This window comes from Acomys minous (assembly GCF_964271855.1).
Source record: "Acomys minous genome assembly, chromosome: 8".
NCBI classification, from domain to species: domain Eukaryota; kingdom Metazoa; phylum Chordata; class Mammalia; order Rodentia; family Muridae; genus Acomys; species Acomys minous.
This window is the reverse complement of record NC_140489.1, coordinates 94,510,324-94,526,312: the sequence shown is the minus strand read 5'-3', so window position 1 is coordinate 94,526,312 and position 15,989 is coordinate 94,510,324. Positions and strand designations below refer to the sequence as shown.

General features: G+C 41.4%; 1 protein-coding gene across 5 annotated transcripts in view; it reads right to left on the bottom strand.

The window, feature by feature from the left end:
• Nucleotides 1-12,485: 12,485 nt before the first annotated feature.
• GEN1 (GEN1 Holliday junction 5' flap endonuclease) overlaps nucleotides 12,486-15,989 on the bottom strand; it is a 33,899-nt gene continuing 30,395 nt past the window's right edge. For all 5 annotated transcript variants that reach the window (XM_084791872.1, XM_084791873.1, XM_084791874.1 and 2 more), the window contains one exon: nucleotides 12,486-15,656. In XM_084791872.1, the coding sequence (XP_084647998.1) occupies nucleotides 14,353-15,656 (1,304 nt within the window). In that variant the 3' untranslated portion in view covers nucleotides 12,486-14,352. The remainder of the gene's footprint in view (nucleotides 15,657-15,989) is intronic.

Genomic DNA, 15,989 nt, shown 5'->3' with positions numbered 1-15,989 from the left:
TCTGTGTGTGTGTGTCTGTGTGTGTGTGTCTGTGTGTGTGTATGTATCTGTGTGTGTGTGTCTCTGTGTGTGTGTCTGTGTGTGTGTCTATGTGTGTGTGTCTGTGTGTGTTTGTGTGTGTGTGTGTGTGTGTGTGTGTGTGTGTAGGAGCAAGAGGACGATTGATGGGAGTAGGTTCTCTCTTTCCACCATATGGGTTTAGGGCATCAGACCCAGGTGGCTAGGAACGGTTACAGGTGCCTTAACTGGCTGAGCCTTCTCACCAACCTTAGTCTGTTTTTATAACATGCTAACATGAGGCTTGAGAAGGCAAACATTGAAGGCCTCTGCCTTGAGGTGCACAGTTTCCATGATTAAATACTTGGCATCAGAGCCAGGACATACCCTCCCAAGGTATTTTGCTCTTTTATAATGGTTACCTTCATTAACCAACTCTCATTTCTGCCCTACTAAGTGCAGCCTTGTGGTCCATATGAGCTGTGCATAATGTCACTCAATGGTATTTCTTTGAGACAGAAGAGCATCTACTTCCTTTACAATGTAGTATCAGGCTTTCGCCTCAAAATGCCACCCCCACCCTGGAATTAATAATTCAGTCAACATATGGCCCACATTCCCCACAAACTGCAGCTCTAACTGATTCAGAAACCAGTATGTCCTGGGGTCACCCAAGGAACAAAATGTGGTTTTTCCAAGATTAGGGAAGTCACTGTCTAGACCAAAAAGTCCTTACCATGAGGTGTGTAGGGGACATACTTCAATCATGCAACAAAAATCATGTATATGTTGCTAGTGAGGATATCTATAGACATGCTAAGGTACTAAACATTCCGTGCAACTTCAAAAAGGCACTGCATGGGTTGATACCAATCTTAGGTGCTTTGGAATAAGAGAAAATTACTGAGTTGCAAGCAAGCACAGTCATCCACCCAGGGTCCATTAGAGACACTGGTGTAAGCTGGTTAGCTGGTTGCTCCAGCTAGGGTAATAGCAAGATGCAGACCTGTCTCTGGAGATATACATGCCAAAGGTATCTCCTAAAACCCAGCGCAAAGGCAGTGCCGTGACAGACGCTGTGATGACAGTTAAGATGAGGGTACACACATTTCCAAGCAAAATGAATTTAGGTGTGTATGGCAGAAATGGGCTATGAGTTCTAAAAGAATGATTGGGATTGGACCAGAGCTGGCGTTATGAGTCACACTGTTAGCCACTGGACCACCATCACTGACCCAGTGTCTGAGTGCTGGACCGCAGCATCAATGTTGACAGGAAATCCCCAAGAAGAGAGGTTTGTGGAGCACCCAATCCACACCCAAGTGTGCCCCGTATACAAAGAAGGGGCAGCTTTTGGCTTTGTGCTTGGTTTTTCTGGAATGGAACCCTCCCAGGGCCTTTTTCTAGGTAGCTGGAGTCCATAGGGAGTCTAGGGAAAGGATGCTGGGTTGTCCAACTGTCTAGGAGCTGAGCGCAAACAAAAGGAATTAACCATCCTAGAGGGAGGCTAGGATCCTCTGCATTGGAGAAAGGAGGAGGGAGTTGCCTGAGGCTGAAGCTTTGAACCTGATCTCTCAAGCTCAACAGGGACACTTTGCAACCAGCAGTGAATCTTCGGGCTCCTGACTTGGCACTTCTAATCTTCTCTTTTTGGGAGAGGGTGGGGGTTGGAGGGCTTGAGGGGCGCTGAAGGCGGATTTTCTAAAGAACTAAGAGACTGCTCTGACTTGTCACCAACCATCTCAGAGAGTGTTGGGAAAGGCTGTGGACTAGTGAGCTTTCCTTGTTCTTTAAGGGAGCCCACTTGGTCAAAATATGACTCGGGTGCTTGTGAATGTCTGCGAGTTTGGGTTACAGACTTGGCCTCCCAAGTCCTCAGAATGAATGGATTAATCTCTTCATTGCGCTGGCTCTTTGCTCTCAGCACAGAGGCATATTTCACAGGTCACCCAGCACCTACATAATGGCTTTGCTATGGTCACTTGAGTTTGGATTCTGGCTCCACTGCTAAACTTTGAGTCACTAATTTCTCTGAGTTCAGCGAGGCCACGGGATAATAGTGATTGTTCCTCTCTGTTTTGCACTGAGGCAATGCCCTGAGTCTACCTAGGCGTTCATTAACACCTCTTGTTCTTTTGTCTTCCAATTTAACATACCAAACCTGTATGATGATAAACGTGACCCTTAACTCATTGTCTGGACGGTTTCTTTGATGGCATTTGTAATTCCCTTAGGTACAGAAATCCAAGGGTCTGAGACTCAGCTTGTTTATTTCTGGCAGGCTTTCTTAAGAGATACTCTGTCCCACAGATCTTAGGGTTTGTGAACAACATTTCTACCTCTAAAACATGCAGCTGTTGGGTGCAGGAGTTTGTGTGAAAGCAGTCAGAGCCTAAGAAGAGCTGCAAAGAAAAAAAGACAGCTGCAAATTTGTCCCAGAATAAATCAGACTGTGACATTTATTGGGCTATTTCCAGAATAACACCAGCAAGAAAACTGGAATGCAGGATTACCATTTCCAGGAAGGATCCTGTTTTAGAATCTTGGAATAACCAGCCTTGCCATTTGGGATGAGACTGGGTTAATGAGAAAGTCATGGGTTTGGAGGCACACAAACCAGGGTCAGTTCTGTCTCTCTTCCCATTTAGGAGAGATTTGGGATGAGTTGTTTAACCTGAGGCTAATTCCCTTGACTTTTTTAAAAAAAAAAAAAGGCAAAAAAATCTCTACTATAAACCATGCATGGTGATTGTAGGTGTTAGAAAGTGAGAAAAGACCTTGATAACTAGATGGTATTTGCTGTATTTGGAGCTGGATGGAGATGCAGGAACCTCTGGACCTGGAGCCATCATCTCTTAAATTTATGTCTGATACAGGATGGAGGTGTGGGAGGAAAGGGCAGCAAGGCCAGGGTGGGTGGCTAGAGAAGAAAAAGATCAAAAGGCCTATAAATATCTGTCAAACTTTAAAATGCAAATTCCCTGCCTGTGGCCCAGTTGGGACCCAATCTTTCATTATCACCTTTCTGGGAAGAACTGCCGAGGAGGTGGGGGTAGGGTAGGGGGCGGGGGAGGGGGTAGTGAGGAAAGGAACTATATTATTCTTTCCCTACTTGGAGCATTTTGGTTCAGTCTACCATCATTTTGTGACCAAATGTGGGTAGGCGATAAATATCTCATTCAAATTAGACCTAGAAATGTGAGCAGTCAAGAAGCTAATTGCACGTGGTTTTCTTTGCAAGTAGATTGTGATTCCATCAAGTAGAAGAAACTGTGTAATCCTTACCATAATTCTCTTTGGGGCTGAGGAAGGAGGGTTAAGACGTGGTTTCTTTATGTAGCCCTGCCTCTTCTGAGAATTGCGGTACAAATTAGGCTGCCCCTGAGCTCACAGAGGTCCTCCTCTGCCTCCCAAGCCCTGGGATTAAAGGCATGTACAGCCATACCTGAATTTATCATAACTTATAATCTGCAGGATTCTTGGTGTAGTGTTCATGCTGACTGGCTGGTGAATGGGTGGAAGGAGAGGTGGATGAGTGGATGAGAGACGGTGAATGGATGTGTAGATGGGATAGATAGTAGACGGATGGATGGAGGGAAGGAGGCAAGGAAGGTGAATGGATAAGTGCACAGATAGATGAACGGACGGTAGGTGTATGGATGGTAAATGGATGGATACAGTGATGTATGGATGTACCGATGTTAACCTTAGGTCACTTTCACTAGTTGGTGACTAGTTCTCAAGTACCCCTCCACTAGGCTTTACTGGAAACTGGTGAGCAGCATCCCTCAGGAACAGCTGTGGTCCTCTGAGGAACTCTTGGATGAGCAACATCTTCTCTCCAGTGGCTTGAGTTCTGCTCAGTCTCACAACCTAAGGATGCATGAAGCTTCAGGGAAGCTTCGCCCTAATAGTTTTCCCAAAACAGTCATTCTTCTCTTATGAGCCGCACTGTTGGTAACTGATTTCTATAGAAAGTGAAGAGCTTTAGGTAAACCCCACAGGAGACCTCTGAGAGTAAAAGGGTCAATAAACACTTGGCACTTGTTTTGAGCCAGATCTTGGTGCATTGCCTCCACTATCACCATCACCACACCTCAGAAGCAATGAAACGGCTTTCTTGCTTTCCCATCGCTCCTGTCCTCTTCTCTTGTTAGCTTCATTTTCTCATGAAAATGTATCTAGTTTTTTTTTTTCTCACACAAAAGAATTTAATAAAAACATCAGGCTAGAATTCGTTAGAATGGGCATTATTTATTATATTCTTCCCTGGCTCTATTTCCTCAACTAAGTCTTATCCAACAATCAGAGTTTTCCTTTCTCCTTCTCTAAATGATACCTGCCTTCATCTCCAGGAAGCAACCTCTTCCAGTAGCACTTTGAGTCCATGCAATGCCATTCTTTCCAACCAGAATTTATTATGCTTGTTATTCTTTTTTTTAATTTATTTTTATGCATATGCTTTTTGCCTATGTGTATGTCTGCGTTCCACATGTGTGCAGTGCTCACAGAGGCCAGAAAGAGCATTGACCCCTAGAGTTACATATGATTGTAAGCCACCAAATAGGTGCTTGGAATTGAATCCAGGCTCTCTAGAGCAGTGGTTCCCAACCTTCCTAATGCTGCAACTGTTTAATACAGTTCCTCATGTTATGGTGACCATGAACCTATTTCATTGCTACTTCATAACTATAATTTTGCTACTGTTATGAGTTGTAGTATTTTTTGTGCTCCAATAATATTTTATTTTATTCTTCTCTCATACATTACTCAGGCATATATTTTTACTCCCTAGGTTGCTTTTAGACTAGTTTGAAGAAGAAGAAGAAGAAGAAGAAGAAGAAGAAGAAGAAGAAGAAGAAGAAGAAGAAGAGGAAGACAACACTTAACATGAGCAAAGGGCATGTCTAATGGCAGGCAAATTGAAAAGGCCATATACTTTAGACATGGACACATAAAAGGAGATATTTTAGCTATTGCTTCATTAGGAACTGGCATGTGACCATTGGCACAGATGTAGAGCTGGGGAGGAGGAAAGCAAGCCTAGGAGTCTGTGATCTGGTGCATGCCATGCCAGTCTTATTCTACTTCCCCTTTAAATACCACCCGCCCATCGCCACCCCCCTACCCCTCCCCACCCTCAGAGCACACACAGAGTCTGTGATCATTATTTTGCCTAAATCTGAGAATTCAAATGAACTTATGATGATTTCTTGTTCATTAAGACTGGTTTTCTGAGATTCTGAACTACTTCACTAAACAGTTTGCCATGAGTCCCATGTGGACTATGTAGAAACCAAGTTCCTGGCCAAGAAGTCACAAGTAGGGAGAGAGAAAGGTGTGAGCTCTGGACGTGCAGTGGCGCTGGATTCTAGTCCTGGCCATGCTGTTTGCCAGATGTTTAATTTGAGTAAGCCCCTCATATGTAAATAGGGGACAGAGTGGCTGTCCCTTAGAGTGTTGCTGCAGGGCATACACAAGGAAACTGAAGAATGTGTGGTGCACACCAAATGTTTGATGTTTGCTTTCTTCAGAGATTCATTCTTGTGTGACACTTTCCAGACTCTGAAGCACCTCATAGTATTCCTTTTGCCTTGACTCTCCTCTCTTGTCCTGTGTAGAGATGACTGCGGTCTCGGGAAATGCTATACATTATAATAATGAGGCACATGTTAAAGAGAATTTGTTCCTAATGTGTGTATGTGACTATTAAGAATCAGCGTGTTTGTCCCTAACATGTAATTGGGAGTCATGAGATGTGTTAGCAGACACAGGAAGATTCAAGAAGCCTCAGGAGACTTGTCTATGGATGCTCATCCATAGCAATGAGGGGAGCTAATTATTCAGACCACAGCCTCCTGGGCGGAAGAGAATGTCCTTTGGTCTGTTTCACAGGATGTAGACCTGCCTGTGGCAAGTCTTTTGACACTTCTCCTGGAACTACCTCAGCTGTGAAGTGGTGGAGCCCTTAGAAGGCTTAGGCTAGAGATGTCTGTGTTTGAAGAGCCCTGTAAAATCAGCTGCCTGCCATCAGACAGTTGGTCACTGCTCTTAGTTTAACAGAAAATGTGAGGACTTGTCGTCTGTTTTGTAAACCATTTACTGTTACATTTGGATTCAAAGTATGTAGGACGTCCCTTTCTGACCTTTCCCCATTGTGAAAGGTGGAAATCTATTGAGTGGCATATGAGGAGTTGAATTACAATGTTGGAAAACTTATGCCTTTCACTAGATCTTGGAATATACTGGTTTTTGTTTGTTTGTTTTTAACCATTTTGGGGTGTGCACTTGGGGTAGGGGAATCAAAATATAATTAAGTCTTGGCATACAATCATACCAGAGATGACTGCACATTTGGTCCCTACAAGGAGATCGTATCTTGGTGCATATAAAGGCTTCCAGACATTGTCAAAATAATGACTACAGAAAGGTTTAAGCAACTGCTAATGACTCTTTACTGCCAAACCAGGGAAATTTTATCCCTCCTGGAAATTAATTAAAAAAAAAAAAGCTATCCATTGAAAGAAAAAGTTTATCCTTTTGGACTACTATTTATTGTGTCATGCATTACATATTCACTCAGTGGCATGTCCCTTTAAGGCAATGTCTCAAGTCCTTTGAAACGTGGCTAATGCAAGCTGTTAGCTGAGCCTGACAAAAAGGGTTTTCTGGCTAAGAAGGTGATAAACACTGCCATGTTAATCTACAGATGAAAGGAAGCTGCCCCAGGAAAGTCTTATTTAAGCCCTTTTACCCCTATGTGCTACAGAGCAATAGGAGTAGAAATTGATTTAGTCCCCCAGAAAGCTTCTTACCTGAACCCCTTGAAATAGCTGAAGGTGACTGGGGATCAAGCCAAGGGAGGGGGCCACCCAGCTGGGTTCAGTCTTTCTTCAGACAAATTGAGGAACTAAGACTCTGACTCACCAGCGTCCTGGCTCAGCATCTGCTCACCCAATGCTTTCTTTGCTGGTCTCTGTGTGGATGCTGAGGATTCAGAAATAACAGTGCTTGGTGTAGTGCCGAAAAGATGCATACAAATCCGAAAACATTGGCAGGTAGCATTTTAAAACTCTACAAGGAACAGTAAGGACCCAGAGAAGCAATGTTACAGTTAGAATAGATGGTGCTTACCCCGTGTGAGCCAGTTTGTGAAGGAGAAAACGGCTTAAGGTATCAGTATCAACTCCTGAATGGGGTTGGGAGGAATCAAAAAATCAGATTTGATTCCAGCATCAGAAAGGAAATGGAAATATTTTTAAAAGACAGTGTAGCATATGCCTGTAATCCCAGCAGTCAGGGAGGCAGAGGCAGGCAGATCTCTGTTAGTTCAAGGCCAGCCTGGTCTACAAAGTGAGTCCAGGACAGCCAAGGCTACACAGAGAAATCCTGTCTCGAAAAACAAATAAACAAACAAGATATACTGTATTTCATTGAGGCATAGGCAATAATCTTGAGATTACAAAAAGAAAAATCCGTTTGGGATGAGAAGTTATTACATTTGAGCTGATCCTCAAAAGACAAACTCCAACATGCTATTAAAGCAGCTACGGATCTTGTGAGCAATGGCCTTGATCTCGGCTCAGTGAGTAACAAGCGTCCTTGGGTGGCTAACACTGAACTTTTGAGGAGAGAATGACTCATGCTGAAACTAGAGATTTGCACGGCCCTTTGAGCTATGCTGGAGTGCCAAGCTACACTTGCAAAGAAAGTGTATTGCTGGTATACTGTATTTTTCAGACCATAAGACACATTTCCTCCCCAAAAGTGTGTGTGTGTGTGTGTGTGTGTGTGTGTGTGTGTGTGTGTGTGTGTGTGCACGCCTTATGGTTCAACTGCTGTTTTTCCTGTTTTTCTTGTTTTACTGCTCTAAAAACTGGGTGTGTCTTATGGTTGGTCAAGTGTGTCTTATAGTCCGAAAAATACGGTAGGTTCCGGTGAGATGGAGGGAGGCCATGCATACAACAGTTACTGTACCAAGCAGTTTTCTAGTGTTCTGTGAACATAAAACTTTGTCTTCCTTTTAGTTTGCATTCTAGACAATAAAAAGCTAAAAACAAATAACTGCACATTTACGACAGGCATTGGTAACAGAGCTGTAGATAGCAGTTGAATTAGACTAAAAAGTCAAGAAAGATGTCCAGGTCTGAGACAAGAACTGAGTATAGAAACATATTTGTAAATACAGCGAGGAAATCTGAGTTCTAGTTTTGGCTTTAGAGTTTTTTATAAATTAAAAAAAATTATGTTTATGGGTATCTAGCTTGTATTTATGTCTATGCACCATGTATATGCATGGTACCCCTGAAGGCCAGAAAAGGGCACCGAGTCCTCTGGAGCCATGTTATAGATGATTGTGAGCTGCTATGTGGGTGCTGGGAGTTGAACCCACATCCTCTGGAGTAGCAGCCAGTGTCCCTAGCCACTGAGTCATCTCCCTGGTCCAGCTTTAGCATTTTCTAACTGAATGGCCTAAAGAAATTCTAAACTCACAGACACAGCACAAAGTGTTAAGAGCTTTGCAGGAGGCCTGTGCTTAGGAACTCTGTTGAGTGACTTGGTGAACAGTAGTTACCGATGTATTTCTGCAAGTACATTGTTCACTTTCCAGAATTATAATGGTACCTCAAATCTCTCTCTCTCTCTCTCTCTCTCTCTCTCTCTCTCTCTCTCTCTCTCTCTCTCTCTCTCTCTCTCTCTCTCTCTCTCTCTCTCTCTCTCTCGTGTGTATGTGTGTGTTTTTCTAGACAAGGTTTCTCTGTGTAGCTTTGCCTCTCCTGGAATCACTCTGTAGACCAGGCTGGCCTTGAACTCAGAGCTCTGCCTGCCTCTGCCTCCAGAGTGCTGGGATTAAAGGCCAAATCTTATACTCTTTAGGACCCCTTTTAAGGTGTTAACCCAGTAAGCTTCATTTTTCCAGATATCTTTACCTCACACCACCTAATAGAGGGTTACAGTGCCTACATTTTTACTCTAAGGCAATGTTTGGGCTCTATTTAGCTTGAACTTAAATTTGAAATGTTCTTCCAAGTCATAGTACCTGATATCTATCATTTATTAAGTGCCCCAATGTGCCAACTGTGGCAGTTAATTTATAGACATTAAAACAGCCTTGCAAGATCCATTCATCATTATATCTCTGGAGCCCAGCAATGTCTGTCACATAATAGATGTGACATAAATACTTCAATGAGTCTCAGAAAGGTGAGGAAGCATCTAAAGAAATACGTAGTAGAAAAGCCCTTGAAACAGGCATATGTGACCTCCCAAAAAATATTCATTATTATTACCCCAAGTTAAGAAGTCCCCCTCAATGTGAACTGTGGAAGAACACCCCAAAGACTTCAGCCTGACCTCACAAAGCCTGCAGCAGGCCAGAGCAGGAGTCAATGCAGAAGAAAGGGGGAGAAACAAATATCCACAGCCCAAGTAGCTAGAGGCAGATTTTTAATAGAATATTTGAAAGACAACACAATGAAGTGATGAAGGCAAATATAAACGATTCACAAGGGAAGTCTATGCACAAGTGTCATGCGCCTGCCAGCAAGTAACTAGAACACCTAAGAATGAGTGATAGCCAAGATGACGAAAGATACCTTGAAGAGGGAGGGAGGGCTGGTATCAGACTTCACAGACTGATTGATGTCCACGGATTTATAAAAAATGTGGCGGTATGTTTTAATTTCTGTTGAGTATATGATTAGGAACAGAATTACTCAGTAACTGTAATGGTTTGAAGAACCCTAAGACTTTCCCAAAGAAGTGGCTTCTTACCTTACACTTTTACCACAGCGGGTTATGAAGTTCCAATTCATGCCCTTGGTACTTTCTTAAGTTTAGCCATCCTAGTGACTGTGAAGTGGGATCTGCTGGTGGTGTAGATTTATATTTTCCCAATTGGTAAAATGATTGAGCATTTTTCATATGCATATTGGACATTTTTATGTCCTTTTTGGAGCAATGTCTAGGTATTCTCTCTCTCTCTCTGCGCCCACCACCCTCCCCAGCCCCTCTTTCTTTCTTATTGAGACAGGGTTTCTGTGTTTCAGCCCCGGCTGTCCTGGACTTGCTTTGTAGACCAGGATGGCCTCAAACTCACAGTGATCCACCTGCTTCTGGCTCCTAAGTGTTGGGATCAAAGGCCTGTGCAACCATATCTGGACTATTTTCTCATTAGAAAATTACCTACTGAATTGTAAGAGCTTTTTTAACAGGTACTTTACACCTATGATTTTGAGTGTTCTCTCATTACAGACTATTTCATCACTTTGTCATTTAAAATGTTTTGATAAAATCCAGTTTTTTATACCTATGCTTTAATGTCGTATTTAAGAAGCCCTTACTTAATCAAAGCCCCAAAGGTTTCAGCCTCTTTTCAGATTTTAAATTTATGTATATATAGGTATATGCATGTGTGCAGGTACCTGAAGATGCCAAGTTTTAGATCCCCTAGATCTGGAGTTATAGATGCTGGGAACTGGACTCGTCCTTTGCAAGGGCTCTTAACTACTGAGTTATCTCTCTAGCCTTCAGCCTATTTTATTTTCTCCTAAAGTTTTAGATCTTAAGTCACTGATACATTTTGCATTTTAAAAAATGATATGAGGGCTGGGCAGTGGTGGTGCATGCCTTTAATCCCAGTACTCAGAAGGCAGAGGAAGGCAGATCTCTGAGTTCAAGAGCAGCCTGGTTTACAGAATGAGTTTCAGGGTAGCCAGGGCTACACAGAGAAATCTTGTCTTGAAAAACAAACAATAACAAAAAGATATAAAGACAATCATGCCCCCAAAGAACTATTCTTGTAGATCCTCATAAGCCCTAGTCCCAGGATATTTCACTCTTGCATGATTGTCAAGCTATTAAGTGAGCTTGTCAGTGTAATAATTACCTTTAAGGTCGTTTTTTTTTTTTTTTAATCTATTGTTCTGTCTCTGCCCAGTATGTTGTGGTGTTCTACAAGTAGACTGAAGGAACCAGCAGTAACCTTTTAAGGCAAAGTTTGTCCCTTGGAAGTTCCCACAACACAGAATGTCTCTCCTCTGACACAAGCCTTGCTCTTAGTTGAGTTGTAGTCATTGGAGTCCGTTGGACCTGGCCCATTGGCAGGTGAGATAAGGCCAGCATAACTACCTATAAGACTGATCAAGTGTTCAAGTCTTCTCTCCTTGGGATGGAAGTGAGGACTGCCTCGAGTGGAGGCATGTCGTCCTTCCACAGAGCAACTGTTTTTCATAACTTTTTTCTCTTGAGGTCCCTCATATCTGAGCTTGCTTCTGCTGTATCTCTGGTCTGGACTTCGGCAGCATCTGTCTAGAATGCCTCCCCAAGCCTAACTTCTAGAGTTAACTACTCTACCCATCTGCTAAAAATGGATCATTTGCTTCTATATCAAAAAACATTTGGAGCTTCAAGTAATGGTTTTAGAGCCTTTTTCTTTTTTTTTCTTTTTTTTTTTCCCGGTTTTTCGAGACAGGGTCTCTCTGTGTTAGCCTTGGCTGTGTCCTGGACTCACTTTGTACACCAGGCTGGCCTCGAACTCACAGCGATCCACCTGCCTCTGCCTCCCGAGTGCTGGGATTAAAGGCGTGCGCCACTACGCCCAGCATTAGAGCCTTTTTCTAGCCGAGGTAATAATGGACAGGATAGGAAACCTACCCTTCATGTTTTTACTATCATGTATTACTACGATGTACATTTCACTTTTGTCTAATGTTTTACAACCACTTCCTCACTATTGTAGACATCTACTGCTTAAGGGTCCATCTATTCTAGATACCATCATTACTTGCCTTTCTTGGTTATGAGAGCAAAGAAGGGGCAGACCAAATGAACCAGGCATCTGAAAAAGGACAACTCTATATTTACCCCTTTGGATCACCAGTTGCATGGCTATTTGGTACTGTTCTAGCTGGTGACTTGAAGGTATTGCAGGCCTAGTTGTATATTTTATTTTAATGTCTAATGGATTAAGTATCATTGTCACCACTTTCCCAATTGGCAATTCATGCATGCATGCATGCATCAAGCCCAAGCTGTAGTGTTTCTGGTTCCCAATAGGTTCATGGCCATTTCATAAATTAATTATGCACTATGAGCACTCTTGCTATTGGATACACTTAAAGAAAAAAAAGTGTGAGGTAGGGATTAAATGTCACTCTTATTGAACAGCCAAAAGTTCTAGCAGCATTTAAGTCTTGTTTCCCCATTGGATTGTCTTCATACTGGCTAAAAAGCACTTGAGCATAAGTGTAAGGGCACATTTCTAGACTCTTGATTCTATCCGAGTAATTTAACATTTATAGACACATCTACTGTTATATCAGCATAATATACTTCATTAATACAGTTTTGTAGTAAATTATGACATTGGAAAAGGTGAACTCTCTAATTTTCCCAAGATGTGTTATTTTGTTAAATTTCTATCTGAATAATATCAGCTTGCCGTGTTCTGGAAAAAAAAATAAAAGCAAACAAATATGAAATTGATGTAATTGGACGGAAACCATACAGTTTGTTTATTTATGGAGTGATTGGTTTTTATGAGACAGGGTTTTTCTGTGGAGCCATAGCTATTCTGAAACTTGCTGTGTATACCAGGCTGTTCTCATACTCAGAGATTCACCTGCCTCTACCTCCCGAGTGCTGGGATTCAAGGCATGAGCCACCACCACCTGGCAAAACTGAACAGTTTAAACAGTACTGCTATGTTAAATCTTCTGATCCATGAATCTGGGATGTTTCTTTTTACTTATACTTTCTTTAATTTCATGAGTTGTTTTTCACTGTTAGCTCTAAGTTTTGCCATCTTTACTGTGTTCATTCCTTGATGTTGTAAATGTAGAAATTTTAATTCACTTGTGAAATTTTATTTTCACACACTACATAACTACGACTCTATAGTTAGTAATACAACAGGAAACTAATCTTGAATTTTATAACCTTGCTGAACTACTTGTCACTTTTAAAAGCTTTTGTTTGTGTTTATTTATTTATTTTTTCTTTTTGAGACAGGGTTTCTAGGTAGCCCTGGCTGTCCTAGAACTAGCTCTGCCTACCGGGCTAGCCTTGAATTCAGATATCTACCTGCCTCTGCCTTCCAAGTGCTGGGATTTAAGGTACGGGTCACCACACTTGGCTTGTTTTTAATCGATTTTTGATGGATTCCTTAGGATCTTCTATTTTCAGGCTCTAGTCATTTATAAACAGTTGTATTGTCTCTTTTAAAATACCTCTAGGATTTTTATGGACAATTCAGAATTAAGACTTATAGGGTTTAGGCCAGGCGTGGTGGTGTACGTCTTTAAGCCTTTAATTCCAGCACTCGGGAGGCCAAGGCAGGCAGATTGCTGTGAGTTCGAGGCCAGCCTGGTCTACAAAGCGAGTCCAGGACAGTTAAGGCTACATAGAGAAACCCTGTCTTGGAAAAAAAGAAAAAAAAGACTTAGAGGGTTTAAAGTCAATATTACACACAAATAAATTTTTACAGCAATAGGGAATAGTTTTATACATTTAAAACAAAACAAAAATTAAAAAACACAAGAACCAAACCAGAAAATATAGGTAAGATTTATACCATTACTATTATTAACTGTGTGATCCTGAGTAAGCTTCCAATTCCCTCTTGGTTTTACATCTGATTTTTTAAAAAATATTTTCCCCTTACAGTGCCTGTGAATTCTAAATGTATATAAGGAGTAACTTTCCTTATGTAGAATTCACAACCACACTTGACTACACATCATCCCCTTCTTTCATTTTCACTTCTCGAACATGACATTCTAAACGTGGCAGACCATGCTAACGGTACTTTAGCATGAAGGGGAAATACAACGTTAGGACGGCCCATAAAATACACTGCATTACAAGTATGAAGTGCTAACCCTCTTTGGGATAGCTAGATGGTAAACAAATGCTTTAGAGGCTTACATAAGAACTAAAAATGATAAAGCATTTACTCTGTTAAAGAATGCACTAATATGTTAAAGCTAGATAATAGAAAAGACACTTCAAGAATGGTAAAAATACACTATTTGAAGCTGTCGGCAGAGGCTCATCTTTTGTAGTCAAAGTTTTAAATGTTTTTCTTTCTTAGATAACTCAGATTAGTCTGAAACGCTCCATATTCTAGAGGATGACCTTGAACTCCTAATCTTCCCGACTCCGTCCACCTCCTATGTGTTACGATTATAGATATGAGCCACACCAGGCTGTTAACATTTTTAAATTACAATTTTGATTAAAATGGTACGTAATCATGTAAAATTTCTACCAAACATGAACTAGAAAACACTGCTTGGTTTCTGCTAATGCTGACAACATTCAAACAAGTTAAACTTAAGCATTATAAAATCCACTTCAAGTGTTCTGGAACCTGAGTTTTAACCTCTGGCGTAAAGGGAGAGGACTTTCCCAGCAGGCAGCAGAGCCCTCATCTTTCTTATGGTAACATAGGAAAGTCTGAGGACTTCCTGGTGGCTCTGAGAGCCCCTTTTCTTCATCTGCAGCTGTTTTATAAGATGTGGTGAAGAGTTTGGTTTCTTTAGATTGTACTTGAGGATTTCTGGGCTTGTTGTGAGCACTGTCTCTGCCATGGACTAGGCTATGCTTCTGAGCACTGGGTCTCATATTTACAGCAGTATACTTCGCCCTCAAGGACACTGGAGGACTTTCCTCATCTGAGGAATCTCTCTCTCGGCAAACACTGTTCTTCACGACAAGGCTCTTAGTAGTTTTCTCAACAACTTTTGGATTATGAGGTATAGCAGCAGTTGGCAGATCAACTTGAAGACTGGAAGTCTTTATTGCTTCATCATTGAAAGAATAAGGAAAGGAAGTAGTCACTGTACAGTTTTCTTGAAGGAGTTGGCTGTCTAGCACTTTCAAGTTTTTGGACTCTTTGTACAGACGTACCTCTGCAAGATCCTTTGAGAAATTCGACAAGCCACCAGAGCTACTGTCAGCAATATAAGAGCTTTTCACTTTTAGGGGTGAGCTTTCCAGGTCAGCATCTGCTCCTACATTATACTTAGGACATGAGAATTTTAAATGTATTCGTTCCTTTAGAGGCAAATCATGAAGATGTAAACCAGAAATGCCAGAAAGGAGATGTTCTTCAGGACTAGTCTTTTGAAGGTCTCTACCCAACACTTCCTTGTTTTCGGTACATTGTTCTGATTCACATGACAACTGTTGGAAGCCAGGAAGGATGGCTGATGACTCAGGTTTGCATTGTACATCTTGAGAGAAAGTGTTTCTTTGAACAGCTGGAGATTTACTAAAGGAAGTACCTGCCCAGTCAATGGTACTCAACTGCAGATCAGCAATCACAGAAATATTATCGGATGAAGAGCTGGGCTGACTACATTCTGGAACTAGAAAACTACTGACATCTTTAGTTTGCTTTACAAGCAAAGGTCCTGGAAAAGGCATGAACTGTTCTTGAAACTTCAAACAGGGAGCATTTTCAGTGAAAACAGAACTATTCAATGAAGGAGAAGTAGATTCTTGTGTTAAAACAGGATCTGGAGCAATTTCCAAATTAATTTTGGGATTTTGCTTAGTGAAGACTTTAGATGCAGGTTTTGAAGCCATAAGTGGCTGAGAACTGATTAGATCATCTGATTCTGGTAAGCGGCTTCCTTTAGGCTTATTATTCATACCTGAAAAGAAAGAAAAACATATAACAAATAAGTTTCCTTTCCTTAATTTGGGTAAGAAACAAAAATGAACAAACAAACAAAAAACTCAAGCAGAAACAAAAATAGTACCCTATACCAAAAAGTTAAACCAGTAATCTACATAAGGTTTTTGTTTTTGTTTTCCCCACCTCTACTCATTACCCAGTGCATTCCTGGAAACACAGTGTTTTCCTCTGAAAAATATCATTATTGTGTTACTTTACTCACTGAGGACTAAAGAAAATACACTTGTAACACAAACTATATTCGCAGTAGCTGCTCTACAGTTGGTTGGTGTTAACATTACAGCACACT